At 40.9% G+C, this 15,360-nt stretch overlaps 1 protein-coding gene across 1 annotated transcript; it reads left to right on the top strand.

Annotated features, from left to right (window-relative positions):
• The first annotated feature begins 1,523 nt into the window (after positions 1-1,523).
• LOC132513461 (exportin-6-like) lies at positions 1,524-5,108 on the top strand. Its single transcript, XM_060137844.1, is given in 6 exon segments — positions 1,524-2,764; positions 2,766-3,094; positions 3,301-3,732; positions 3,735-4,097; positions 4,100-4,771; positions 4,774-5,108. Coding segments are annotated over 6 exon segments (3,372 nt in total).
• Positions 5,109-15,360: the final 10,252 nt, after the last annotated feature.

The following is a 15,360-nucleotide window of genomic DNA, read 5'->3' as shown; positions in this document are numbered from 1 at the left end:
ACATAACTCATATTTCCAGGCTGACTTCTAAGTTCCTCGCTTTCTGATTAATGATGTGAATAGCAGGGCTCTAGGCAGCGTTCTCTTATCTGAGCATGCCACAGACTCACTTTCAGTTGACCTTCAGAAAGTATTAGGCAGCATTTCTGCAAAACTTCCTTTAGTAATGAACACTGGAAAAGAAAGTTATGATTTGTGATTCTAAAACTACATAGAAATACAAAACACACACACAGTCACTGACATGAGGACTCTGTATGTATATATACAGGCTCTCTTATTTTTACTGATTGATATCAATTTTTTTCAGGAGCAAAGTATCATTAATTACAAAAATAAACTAACTGGCAAAGTTCTCATTAAAGATAAATGTGAACTGGGAAGAACATATGGATAAATCATCCCCTGCCTCATTCAAATTGAAAAGAAACACTGAGTCTGGAGGGAACAGTGAGAAATGTGTGTATTATAAAGTTATAGGTTTTAATAACTTCACCTCATTCTATTAAGCCTCTAACCCCATTGGAATCATAAAAGGTTAATATTGAAAGGAACCCTAAGAGCATAAATTAGGCATTGGCCATTATATCCCCCCAAATGAGCCTTAAGCTATGTAACACTTGATCAGCAGGAATTTCCTCTTTTATTAAAGAAATGAAGATACACTGCATTGAATGACATTATTGAGAATACCTAAAATTTCTCATTATCCTACAAGCACTTAAAATTGCTATTACAGATTTCTGCAGGCCAAATCCCAGTTCCCGATGGACCCCTGCAGTTTATGGAGTACTAGCCGGGAATGTGTTTCAGTTGCCCACAAATACACACTTATATAGTCATATTGGGTATTTTCAGGAGAAAATGAGGTATTTTATTTTTATTCTATCCCTAAAGAAGGGTCCATCTGAAATGGCCACAAATCAAAACTGGGGCCGGCGCGTTGGGGCTGTTGGTCGGGGGCGGCCGCGCGGCGCGAGCGGACCACTCCGGGGCGGGCGCGCGCAGGGATGCTCGGGGCCGGGGGTGGGGGGTGGGGGGGGCGGTGGGGGTGGCGGCGGCGGCGGCCGTGTGGGCTGAGGCTGCTAGGGTAGCGCGGGCCCTCGGGCCTTTCCTGATCCGGCCGCTCGGGCTGCGCCGCCGCCGAGGCCCCTTCAGCCTCGGGGCAGGGCCCGCTGCCGCTTCTGAACGCGGGGGCCGGGGAGCCCCTGCCTGGGCCCGGAGCCTCCCCTCGGGGGTCAGGCCCGGGCGGGGAGCCTCGAGCCGCTGCCCTCCTCGCCGGCCTCCGAGCCCCATTTCCTGCTTTTTCAGTTTCCCTGGGGAGGTGATGAATAGTTCCGGGGGTCCCCGATGAGCTGGGCCGGGGGGCCGCGCTCTTTATAGAGGGTCCCCGCGGGGCCCGGGTGGGGAAGCGGTTGTCTTTGCCCGGGCAGGGGACTTCCCGAGCCTGCCGGGACCATGAGCTGAACTGTGTGAGCGGGACGTGTCCGAAGCCCGAGAGCCAGCCCCCTTCCCCGGCCAGCATGGCATCTGAAGAAGCCTCTCTCGGGGCATTGGAAAGTCTGATGACAGAGTTTTTCCACGACTGTACAACCAATGAAAGAAAACGTGAGATAGAGGAACTTCTTGATAACTTTGCTCAGCAAATAGGAGCCTGGAGATTCTGCCAGTATTTTCTCTCCAGCACTAGGAATGACTGTGTAATGATGTACAGTTTAACGTTTTTTGAGAATCTGATCAATAAAATGTGACTTGGGGTCCCATCTCAGGATAAGATGGAAATCCGTAGCTGCCTGTCCAAACTCCTCTTGGCTCACCACAAAACCTTACCTTACTTCATCTGGAACAAGCTCTGCAAAGTGATTGTTGACATTGGCCGTCAAGATTGGCCCATGTTCTACCATGACTTTTTTACTAACATTTTACAGTTGATCCAGTCCCCTGTGACAACTCCCCTCGGGCTGATCATGTTGAAGACAACTTCAGAAGAGCTGGCTTGTCCCGCGGAGGACCTCAGAGTGGCTCAGAAGGAGGAGTTGCAAAAGCTGCTGCTGGACCAGGTGCAGACAGTGCTTGGGCTACTGACAGGTATCTTGGAGACTGTCTGGGACAAACACAGCGTGACTGCCACCACCCCACCACCATCCCCGACCTCAGGAGAAAGTGGTGACTTACTGAGTAACCTGTTGCAGAGTCCTAGTTCAGCCAAACTGTTGAATCAGCCAATCCCCATCCTTGATGCAGAGAGTGAGTATATCTGTTCCTTGGCCTTGGAGTGCCTGGCCCATCTCTTCAGTCGGATTCCTCTGTTTGCCAGCATCATCCCGTCCCTCCTTACCACCATCTTCCACTTTGCCTGCTTTGGCTGTGACATCCAGGCCAGAAAGATGGCATCAGTTAATGGCAGCAGCCAGAACTGTGTATTGGGTCAGGAGTGCAGCTGGCTTGGGGTCCTGGCCATGTCCTGCATCAATGAACTCATGTCCAAGAACTGTGTGCCTATGGAATTCGAGGACTACTTACTGTGTATGTTCCAGCAGACTTTCTACCTGCAGAAAATCACCAAGGATAACAATGCCCACACGGTGAAGAGAAGGCTAGAAGAACTCAATGAGTGCTACATCGAGAAGTTTAATGACCTTCTGCAGCTCTTTGTGAGTGTTCACCTAAGAAGAATCGAGTCCTACTCCCAGTTCCCTGTGGTGGAGTTTTTGACAGTTTTGTTCAAGTACACATTTCATCAGCCTACTCATGAAGGTTACTTCTTGTTTGGATATCTGGACGCTCTTTTTGGACTATCTGACAAGGAAAACGAAAAGCCGTCTAGGAGACAGGGAAGCAGTTCTCAACAGGTACGAAGACGCCCTAGTCCTCTTGCTTATGGAGGTGTTGAATCGAATCCACTTCAGATACAACCAGGCCCAGTTGGAGGAGTTGGATGACAAAACTCTGGATGACGATCAGCAGACAGAGTGGCAGTGGTACTTACACCAGAGCTTGGAGGTAGTGGCCAAAGTGATGGAGCTCCTTCCCACACACGCCTTCTCAACACTGTTCCCAGTTCTTCAGGACAATTTAGAAGTTTATCTGGGGGGTTTCCCTGGTGGCGCTGTGGTTGAGGGTCCACCTGCCAATGCAGGGGACACAGGTTCGTGCCCTGGTCCAGGAGGATCCCACATGCCGTGGAGCGGCTAGGCCTGTGGGCCGTGGCCGCTGAGCCTGCACGTCCGGAGCCTGTGCTCCGCAACGGGAGAGGCCATAACAGTGAGAGGCCCGCGTACTGCAAAAAAAAAAAAAAAGTTTATCTGGGGTTAGGGCAGTTTATATTTACTTCAGGGTCAGGACACATGTTGAACATCACAGCAGAGAACGACTGCCAGCAGCTGCACTGTTCCCTGTGAGTCCTGAGCTCCCTCCTGCAGGCTGTGGGCCACCTAGCTGAGTACTTCATTGGGGACGTGTTCACAGTGCGCTTCAGGGACACCCTCACTGTGGTGGAGAGGTTGGTCAAAGTCACTTTGTATGGAGCTCAGATAAAATTGTACAAAATTGAGACTGCCGTGCCATCAGTATTGAAGCCTGATCTCATTGATGTGCATGCTCAGTCCCTGGCTGCTCTGCAGGCTTACTCTCACTGGCTAGCACAGGACTGCAGCGAGGCTCATCGGCAGAATATGCAGCAGTTTGTTACGCTCATCTCCACCACCATGGATACAGTCACACCTCTGATCAGCACAAGGTCCGAGACAAATTGCTGCTATCTGTGTGCCATTTACTGGTCTCCCGGGCCACCACTGTGCGACCTGTCTTTCTGATCAGCATCCCTACAGTACAGAAAGTATTCAACAGAATCACCGATGCCTCTACCCAGCAGCTTGTTGACAAGGCTCAGGTATTGGTGTGCCACGCCCTCTCTAACATCCTGTTGCTTCCGTGGCCAAACATCCCGGAGAACGAGCAGCAGTGGCCTGTGCACTCCATCAACCATGCCAGCCTCATCTCTGTGCTCTCTCGGGATTATTGCAACCTGAAGCCCAATGCTGTCACCCCGCAGAGGAAGATGCCCCTGGATGACACCAAAGTGATTATCCACCAGACAGTGTCTTAGAAGATATCGTGGAGAATATCTCTGGGGAATCCACCAAGTCCCAACAGATCAGCTACCAGTCCCTGCAGGAATCTGTTCAAGTCTCACTGGCCCTCTTTCCAGATTTTATCCATCAGCCAGATGTGTCTGATGAGATGCTGAGCTTCTTCCCCACTCTGTTTCGAGGCCTTAGAGTACGGATGGGCATGCCTTTCACTGAGCAGATCATACAGACTTTCCTCAATATGTTTACCAGAGAACAGTTGGCCGAGAGCATCCTCCACGAGGGCAGTACTGGCTGCCGGGTGGTTGAGAAGTTCCTGAAGATCCTGCAGGTGGTGGTCCAGGAACCTGGCCAGGTGTTCAAGCCCTTCCTCCCCAGCATCATCGCCCTGTGCATAGAGCAGGTGTATTCCATCATCGCTGAGCGCCCCTCCCCTGATGTGAAGGCTGAGCTGTTTGAGCTCCTTTTCCGGTCGCTCCATCACAACTGGAGGTGCTTCTTCAAGTCCACCATCCTAGCCAGTGTCCAGAGCGGGATTGCTGAGGAGCAGATGGAGGATGAGCGTCAGTTCAGTGCCATCATGCAGGCTTTTGGACAGTCCTTTCTCCAGCCTGACATCTACCTATTTAAATAAAATCTCTTTTACTTGGAGACTCTCAACACCAAGCAGAAGCTGGACCACAGAAGATCTTCCGGACCACCATTCTCTCTCAGTTTGTGAACATGCTGCTCCAGATCCTGGTTCACAAGTCCCACGACCTCCTGCAGGAGGAGATTGGCATTGCCATTTACAGCATGGCTTCTGTGGACTTTGATGGCTTCTTCGCGGCCTTCCTCCCAGAGTTTCGGACCAGCTGTGACGGTGTGGATGCCAACCAGAAAAATGTGCTGGGGCGGAATTTCAAGATGGATGGGGACCTGCCCTCATTCATCCAGAATGTGTACAGCCTGGTCAACGACCTGCGTTACTACAGACTCTGCAACGACAGCCTGCCCCCCGGCACCATGAAGCTCTAGGTGCAGCTTGCTCACCGCCCGAGGGACACCGACTCCTGCCACTGCCACCTGCGCCACCTCCGCCTGCTGCCACGGGTGTCTCCCAAATGGGCCTCGGCCTCTCCTCGGTTTCTCATGCCCAGAGCGGCGTCGCCTGCCCTCGTCCCCTCCACGCTCCTCTCCTGCCGCCCACCCAGCAGAACTGGCTCCGGGGTGTCCCAGGGGTTTGGAGCAGGCAGGGGTCATGCGGCCAGGTACCGGGGAGGCACCGGAAAATTCTGTGGGGTGGTCCACGCAGATCATGCGTGTATCAGTCGCGAGGCAGAAACGCCAAGGACAGCTGTGACAGTGCCACCTTCTCACCATTCCACCTCCCCACCCCTCCCGGCCCAGCAAGCTAAGAAGAGGCATGATGCTGGAACTACCTTGGCACTGCTGTCAAGACTCTCCCTCCCTCCCCCTCAAATGCCTTGAAGTCTCTGCTTTTTGTCAGAGATTTGCAGACTCGTGGTTATTTTTGTTGTTGTTCTTGTTTTCTCATCATTCCACTGTGATACTAAGAAACTAAGAAGCTTAATGAAAAAATAATATGCTTATGTTGTTGTATTAAAAAAAATCAAAACTAGGGCATGACCAAAACTATTCCTCATTTTTGAACTTTTTATGGTACTAAAAATGCACCATGTCATCTATCATTTCTTGCTTCTTAGGTGGCTTCATTTTTCAACATTAGTTATTACTACTTCATGTTTGCTGTTCATCAACTTTAAAAGTGACACTTGTCCAATAAAAATAGTTAGACATCCGTGGTAAAGAGATGGCACTTCTGGATTGCCATCTATTTCATCAACTTCTAAGAAGAATTCCTCACATGATGAATAATGAAAGTATGAGCTAATCACAATGAAAACAATTTTACAAGAATCTTTTTTGGCATGTTCTATTTTTTACAATAGTTATGGCATTTCATTGTGATGTCAATTTGCATTTCTCAGAGAAATGCAAAAAGAAATGAACAATTCAATAAATGTTCTAAAGAAAAAATAAATTCGCAGTTCTCAAAGATACTTTTTTCTTCAGTATCTGAGCTAAAATGAAAAGTCCTCAAAGTCTGAAATATATAAAAACATTAACTGTTTTAGTTTGTGGCACAAATGCTTAATTATATATATATATATATATATGTATATTATATATATATACACATATGTAATATATTTCTAGAATAGTGACATTTACTCAATCTAAAACTTATTTTTCTTTCAAAGCTTCTTTTAATATTTCATTAATTATCTTGAAATGATCCTAATTTAATCATTATATCCAAATCTAGAAACATTGATCAATGGTCTTCATGATTCAGATTTCCCACCAAAACACTGGAAAAAAAATAAACAAGAATTTAATTACTGACATGATGTACTTTGTCAAAACAAAACATTAAAATTAAAGTACAATATTGGGGAAGTGCTTTGTAGTCTAGTTTCTAGTACAATTTCATCATTTGATCCTCTTAACCCAGGGAGATAGATAGGCAGAGCCCCTTTATTTATTTATTTCGGACAAAGCGAGGATAATCATTCCTATTACATAGTACTGTTATAAGGATAAATGATATAATGTATGTAAGCCATCTATTGAAGACACTGGCTGACAGTAGATTCTCAACAAATATCTTTTTTAAATGAATTGGATTTTCCCATTTCATCATGTGAGGAAATTGCAATTCACTTTGTTTTAGTGACTTGCTCAAGGTTGTATAGAAATTAATGATAGTCTGTCTATATTAATGATGTTACTAGAACTCAAGTCTTACTGATTCAGTTGAATTATTTCTAAAGACAAAGATTTAAATGTCCAGTATTAGTTCAGTTCTTCTGATACTGTTTTAATTAGTGTGACCTGGACTTATTAATTTCATTTCAGGAAATGTTTTTGGCAATGTATTCCAGAGAACAAATAGATTAGAGCATGTTTCAAGATTGCTATAGCTTAATCATGCAATACCTTCAAATCACAAATTTGACCTAAATCACCTAGCATTGTAGCATGGAAATAGTAAAAAGAGCAGATTATTAATAACTACAATTTACTCATCACTTTTTTTGTACTAGGTACATAAGTGTTTTACACGGATCATCTCATTTAATCCTTTCAATATCTTAACACATCTACTCTCATTATGGTCATTTTATGAACAGGAACAATAAAGCACAGAGAGGGGTTAAGTAACTTTGCCCAAGGTAACAGAACTAGGAAGTAGGAGAAGAAATGGTTTCAACCCAAGCAAAGCAACTCTAGTCAAGTCTATACTCTTAATCCTCATGCTCCACAGCTTCCATGGATGATATGTAATTAAGAGTGGCTCAGTTGAAATGCAGAGCAATCCAGGGTATTAACCAAGAGCATAACAATTTGACCATTAGAGAGACTTAGAAAAGAGGAAAATGGGGGTTTGGAAGAGCAAAGGGAATGTGAATGGATGGTAGAGCAGGGGTAGGAGGTTTTGCAAAGCAGTGAGAGTAAAAAAGCTGAGGGAAATGGAATCCTAAGCCTGAAGACTGCACTCTTGCATCTGTAAGGGGCTAAGGTGTTGAAAGGCTAATAGGACCAGGAAAGAACATTCTGGAATGTTCTGGTGTGCTCTAGTATGGATAAAGTCATCATGTGCCAGGTTAGGGAAGGTGTGCAGCCATAATCCAGTGGACCATGGAGAGGAACTGAGACTGTGCATCAGTGTGCAGATATGGTACAGGGAGAATTCTGTTAGTGCATGAACAAAGGAGCAGGCTGTTTCAAGCTCATGTGTCTAAATTAATTGCATTTCTGAAGCCAGATTAGTAGGACTCTCAAGGCCTGATGTAACAAGGTAGAGTTTATACAAGTGAGAGTTGGAAGGATTGGGAAGGTTTTCAAAACATGTTAGTAAGAAAACCAGGTATGTGTGGCTAATACCTCAAATACATGCATATCCACACATACACACACACATATACACAGTAGTCCACAATTCCCACTCCATGTTTTCCTTAGGAGTGTTTCTTTTTAATATTATTATATTTTATTCAAAGTAGAAATTATTATTGAATATTATATGTGACTTCTTCCTCTGTAAAATTTAGTTGTTTTTGACAGCACTGGTAGATAACTAATACTATACAGTTTGAGGAGAACAATGTTTTCCTCTAAATATATGGATGATATCTTAGTTGCCTCAGACTGCTATAACAAAATACCATTGAGTGGCTTAAACAACAGACATTTATTTCTCACACATCTGGAGTCAGGGAAGTCCAAGATCAGGGTGCCAATTTTATTTTGAGGTTTCTTCTCTTGGCAGCTGCCATTTCTCTGCGTGCTCATATGACCTGTTTTGTTTGCCTGGAGAGAGAGGGAGACAGAGAGAGAGAATGAGTGAGCAAGCTCTCTCCTGTCTCTTCTTATAAGGGCACTAATCCCATCATGAGGGCCCCACCTTTATGAGATATGAATTTTGGAGGAACACAAACATTCAGTCCATAACATATGGAAATTATATATAGTAAACTTTTACACTAACTGCTGGTTAACAAGTTTCAAACATTTTCAAATAATTATGGAGTAAGAAATTACTTGTTATGTTTTACTCTAACTTTATAAAGATGAACAGAAATATCTTTTTTAGATCTCAATTATTTGCCTAAAAAATGGACATTATTTTTTTAACTCTATACATAAATTTTGGGCAGTCAGATTCTGATCAATAAAAACCAAATGTCATACTAGCAAGATCTTTGAACTGGCAATCAGTAATATAGGGTAAGGAGTGTTAAATTTGGCAATAATATTCTGTGTATCCATGACCTGCTCTTTCTTAGTCTCATTTTCCTCTCTGGAAAAGAAATGTAGTAGAACTGAATGATGTTTACTTTAATGTGTCATTTCAGTGACCAAATTATCCTTTTTCTCCAGGACTGTCTTGGTTTTGGTCCTAAAAGTCCAGTCTACCAGGAAACCTCTATCCTGCGAGGTAAAAAGTTTTGAATTTCCATTATTGGTGAAGACAAATGGGGGAAAGCACAAAGCTGATATCGCAGCCAAAAAATCAGGTGCTGAAAGACACATTGTTTTCAGTGTGAAGTGGATAAGGCATAGACTAGCTGAATTCCATGGTTGCTGTTGCTCCTTTTTTTTTCCCTGACTGCTGATGTTGAAACTGATCTGTAGTCCACAGTAGTGGATCATCCATTGTTGCTTCACTCTGAGTGATGTGACTTAAATATGCAACTCAAATGTTCTGTAGTTGTGAGTGTTAATAGTCCACTTTTGACTCTGCCTGTAGATTAGCTGTTGTTTGTATCAAGATAGTGTTAATTTAACATTTAATTGTGAATAGTGTTACTATGTTTTCTCAGAGTTCAGATAATGACAAAGAGATGATTACAGTGATAATACCTCATACCTCTAGCATCTTAGAATGCTTGAACACCAATTAGACCATCCCAAATTATATGCTGTTTTTCAGTACTTTTAGTATTATCTTCATTTTCTGTGAATATGTAGTCTTCCATATTGACAGAAAATGAAGCAAAATATTTTGTTATTAAATATATTTTCCTTACATGACTTTAATTACCACATAGAATTTGATTATTTAGAAAAAAATCATAATTTGACTAAATCACTTTTATTGGACATTCAGCTTGCTTCCAAACTTTCATGATTACCAACGTTAGGCTTGGTTGACTAAAAATTATGTAGAAGTAAATCCAATAGCTCATAATATCAGTTAACATTTATAGATCACCCCTATGAAGTATAATTGTGCAAAGTGGTTTTCATAAATTATTTCATTAGTCTTAACAATGACTCTGAAGTAGGCGCTATTATTAGTGCCATTTTTGAAATCAGGGAACTGAGAATCTGAATTTATATAACGTGGTTAAGGTCATACTGCTAGTGTATGATGAAATTGGGCTTTGGATTTATGCAGTTTATTTTTTGAGATGGAGAGCAAATAGTGGGGATTTTTTTAAAAAACACATTTTCCAGGTTCTATTTAAAGTATCAAAAATGGTGTCAGACTACTCCAACACACACTAAAAATAATCAATTAATGGTAAAATATATGATTAGAAACATTCATTTTTGATCTATTGGTTGTCTTGACCGTCTAGTTTTGTTAGCCAAACTGTTATCTCTGTAGGTACTTTTGGACAATTTGCTTTCAAACCTCTTTTCTCACAAGGTGATGACTGCAATTCATATCATCTAATTCTTAAGATTTCTAGTGTGCAGGCATGTCTGCTGTAACCTTCAGGCCTCCCTAACAAAGAGATTTCCTAAATCACAAAATAGGTGGTCATGACAAAAAGATGTGCACTTAAAAAAAAATGACTCATTTCCCAGCTTCCACTGAAATAGGATTAAATGAACATGAATATGCTTTATACCACTATTCAGAAACATTTCTTTAACATGATGATAAGAATAGCTATAATATAATTTAATTATAGATATAAGTCATGAAATAAATGTGGTTACAATCTTGACTACTTAAACCTGAAGACCAAGAATTAGTCTTGGTGAGCAATTATAGATTTTGATTTAAATTTACTAGGACTGGCATCACCATATTGATTTTTCTATTTTGTGTCACAGACAGTTCAGTATGATTTCAGATTTTCATGAACAGCAATTTAAGCATGCTTGAAAATATAGTATGAATTTTGTAAAATTAAATGGCATTATATTCCACTTACTTAAAAAGAGATATCTATAGCCACAACACTAAAGGCAGAGATTTTTGCCTAATTTATTCACTACTATTGCCATAGTTCCTTGGTCAGAACCTGGCACAGACTAGGCACTCAGTAAATATTTGTTAAATGAATGCAGAAGTAAATATTTACTTCACAGCAGCCACTGATGGGAGCATAAGGGGGAAAAAAAGAGACCTAGTGTCTTGCTTTGTAGCAGCAGTTTTCCACAGGTGGCCTGGCTGCTCCTGAAACTGAGCAGGACCCTTTGGGGCCTTCCAGGGGACAGACCCCCCTCTCTCCCTCCCATTTACCCCACCTCTTGTTTGTAAAAAAGTTTTAGAGTCCTAGGCCTTCTCTGAGTTCCAAAGAGCATATTTAATCAGAGTAGTGAGAAAATGCAGAAACAAAGGAAAACAATCAAACAAGACAAAATAATAATAGTTTAGCCATAAAACAAAGCCAAGGACCTTTAGTTCCTCCTCAAGAGCTATAGATAGTATCTTGAGCCATATCCTTGAATTGTCTTACAGATACTAAAACCCTCACCAGGTGGAAGAAGTTAACTGAGTGCTGACCACAAGCACATAGACCCCAGACCATGATTGATGATTGAGACTCTCAAAATACCACCCTGTCACCTCACCACCAATCAATTAGAAGAATGTCCATGATCAGGCTCCCTACAACCTTCACCCCTAATGACGCTTTTCTGAATGCCATCAGGGAGTTCAAGGTCTTTGAGCATGAGCTGCACATTCTCCTTGCTTGACCTTGCAATAAACGCTGTACTTTCCTTCGCCACAGCTTGGTATTAGTATTTGCTGTACATCAGGCAAGTGGACCCAAGTTTGGCTTGGTAACACTCCTAGTATATATCTGGGGCAGGACTTGTAGTTTGAAAAAGTTCCCTTGAAGATTCAGAGTTATACTCATGCTTTATAACAAGTTTTTCCAGGGCCATAAGTGCAAGCTACTTATCGTGTTTCTTTCTGGGTAGATTCTTTTCTATTAAGTAGTGACCCTCAAAGTTGTTAGTATAGGCTAGCATGTCTAACAGTATTTTCTCATTGAAATTCATCCTTTGTCTTTTGTTCAAAAAATATATGTCTGTCTTGTGTGCCATCAGATGAGATAAGGAGTTGGTAGGCAGTTGTACAGGGTCAGCTGGAATGAAGTGAGATAGCAGACAGCATGTTAACACACAGTGGGTACAATTACCAATATCGGAAGAGCCATTTTAAGTATTCCATTTGTGCGTTCACTGATTTGCAGATGTTCTGGAAAACATCCTATAATTTCATTTTTAGCATCTGAATCAAGAGATCATTCTAATCATTTTTAAAGCTTTTCATTATAAAAAGTTTTAAAGGAAGCTGTACATTATTAACGGCTGTTGAATATACACATTTTGGAGAAAAATATTTTTAAATGACTTCTCTTACAATTCTTATAGAAAACTGGGCAGCATTGTGCATTGTTCCTCAACAAGGGATGCATATTTAAATCAATACAGGTGAGCCCCAATTTGTAAAGTACAAATTTACAAAAATATGAATTTAGAAACTCTGTTGGTTTGTTAAATTTTCTGTGCAGAGATGGTCTTTATGTTCAGGAAAATCCAGCAAGACCTAATAGGGACAGCACAGAGACAGTGATCTTGAATTCCTGCCCTGAGTTTGCCTCATGAGACTGAACAACTCACTCTGTTACTCTGGGACTCAATTTTCTCATTTGTAAAATAAGATAATTTTTAAAAATTCCTCTAATGTACAAGCCTCTATGAAGTAATTAATGCCTGATTAAATTTTATTCTAAATCATGGTTCCCAAATGTCCAATGCTAGATTGACTGCATTGTCTGCATTGTCTTCTGTAGAACTACTTAAAATTAGAGATACCATGGCCTCACCTGTAGCTATTATGGAAACCTGCAGTTTTGTTAAATGTTTTGTTAAATACATTTTCTAAGTGAATCTCATGCACTCCTCGCCACAAATCCAAAATTTTGGAACTCCTTGTTTTAAGCACCTCCTGAGACTATTTAATCTATAACAGACATATATGAGTCAGATTTGAAAATACACCTTTTTATTGCATGTCTTTTCATGTAGCTGATTTGATCATTCTTTTCTGTTCCTTTATATAAAACACTGTATTTAACATCTACTGTGCAAGTTTCCCCCCCTTTCTCCTTATTTTATATTTCTTAGTTAGGTTCACTTTCAAGAGGTAGAATTATTAGATCAAAGGCTATGAACACTGCCAAGTAGGCCAGTACTAAGTTTGAGGCTGAAACAAATGAGGCACTCACTTTGGACACCAAATGTTAAAAATATCTTGATGCAATATTTAAAAAAACACAAAATTATTGCAAAACTCAATGGTGAACAAAATAACAACATTAAATAAAGACAGGAACAGATTTTTCCTTTTGCCTCAGGCTCCAATATGGCTCCTCATGACACTGCTGCCAGAATCTATTGAATATTATCTTTTCTAAAGACATTTACAAATTTTAAAAGTGGAAAATAATATCTCAGTGTTATAATTTCTCATAGGTATTTATCTACACACACCTTTATACCTCAGTGCCACAATAAACTAAGGTGACTTCCAAATCATATATAATTTGACAAAATTATGTGAATTACAGGCAGATGAGAAATGATAGGAAATGCTACTTTTCCTCTGCATTTCTTTCTGTTTTCCTTTTATATTATTCACACCCATGCTATTTGGTTCATACCAGTTTACGATTATCAACTTCTTGGTGGGTTGTTCCTTTATCAGGGTGAGATCTCTGTCTTTGTTCCCATTAGTGGTTTCGAACATCAACTCTCCTTTGCTGAATATTAATATTGATTTGATTTCTTTTGTAACGAATTTACTTGAATATTTTATTTTAAACCTGTCATTTTGTTTATATATGACTCGTAAATAGAATGTAGCAGGAATTATTTTGGTTCTGATTGGAATATATGTCTTTCAATAGACATGCTTAATTTATTTCTATTTTGGAGATCACTGGTCTATTTTTTTAACATCTTTATTCAAGTATAATTGCTTTACAATGGTGTGTTAGTTTCTGCTGTATAACAAACTGAATCAGCTATACATGAACATATATCCCCATATCTCTTCCCTCTTGCCCCGTTTCCTCAAGTCCACTCTCTACATCTGAGTCTTTATTCCTGTATTGCCCCTAGGTTCTTCAGAACCATTTTATTTTTAGATTCCATATATATGTGTTAACATACGGTATTTATTTTTCTCTTTCTGACTTACTCCACCCTGTATGACAGTCTCTAGGTCCATCCACCTCACTACAAATAACACAATTTCGTTTCTTTTTATGGCTGAGTAATATTCCATTGTATATATGTGCCACATCTTCTTTATCCATTCATCTGTTGATGGGCACTTGGGTTGCTTCTATGTCCTGGCTATTGTAAATAGACCTGCAATGAACATTGTGGTACATGATTCATTTTAAATTATGGTTTTCTCAGGGTGTATGCCCAGTAGTGGGATTGCTGGGTCATATGGTAGCTATATTTTTACTTTTTTAAGGAACCTCCATACTGTTCCCCGTAGTGGCTGTATCAATTTACATTCCCACCAACAGTACAAGAGGGTTCCCTTTTCTCCACACCCTCTCCAGCATTTATTGTTTGTAGATTTTTTGATGATGGCCATTCTGACCAGTGTGAGGTGACAACTCATTGTAGTTTTGATTTGCATTTCTCTAATGATTAGTGATGTTGAGCATCCTTTCATGTGTTTGTTGGCAATCTGTATATCTTACTTGAAGAAAAGTCTTTAAATCTTCTGCCCATTTTTGGATTGGGTTGTTTGTTTTTTGATATTGAGCTGCATGAGCTGCCTGTATATTTTGGAGATTAATCCTTTGTCAGTTGCTTCATTTGCAAATATTTTCTCCCATTCTGAGGGTTGTCTTTTTGTTCTTGGTTATGGTTTCCTTTGCTATGCAAAAGCTTTTAAGTTTCATTAGGCCCCATTTGTTTACTTTTGTTATTATTTCCATTTCTCTAGGAAGGGGGTCAAAAAGGATCTTGTTGTGATTTATGTCATAGAGTATTCTGTCTATATTTTCCTTTCAGAGTTTGATAGTGTCTGGCCTTACAATTAGGTCCTTAATCCATTTGGAGTTTATTTTTGTGTATGGTGTTAGGGAGTGTTCTAATTTCATTCTTTTACATGTAGCTGTCCAGTTTTCCCAGCACCACTTATTGAAGAGGCTCTCTTTTCTCCATTGTATATTGTTGCCTCCTTTATAAGGTGACCATATGTGCATGGGTTTATCTCTGGGCTTTCTCTCCTGTTCCATTGATCTATATTTCTGTTTTTGTGCCAGTACCATACTGTCTTCATTACTGTAGCTTTGTAGTATAGTCTGAAGTCAGGGAGCCTGATTCCTTCAGCTCCGTTTTTCTTTCTCAAGATTGCTTTGGCTATTCGGGGTCTTTTGTGTTTCCATACAAATTGTGAAATTTTTTGTTCTAGTTCTATGAA

Source organism: Lagenorhynchus albirostris, chromosome X (genome assembly GCF_949774975.1).
Source record: "Lagenorhynchus albirostris chromosome X, mLagAlb1.1, whole genome shotgun sequence".
Classification (NCBI taxonomy): Eukaryota; Metazoa; Chordata; class Mammalia; order Artiodactyla; family Delphinidae; genus Lagenorhynchus; species Lagenorhynchus albirostris.
This window is presented reverse-complemented; position numbering and strand designations above follow the sequence as displayed.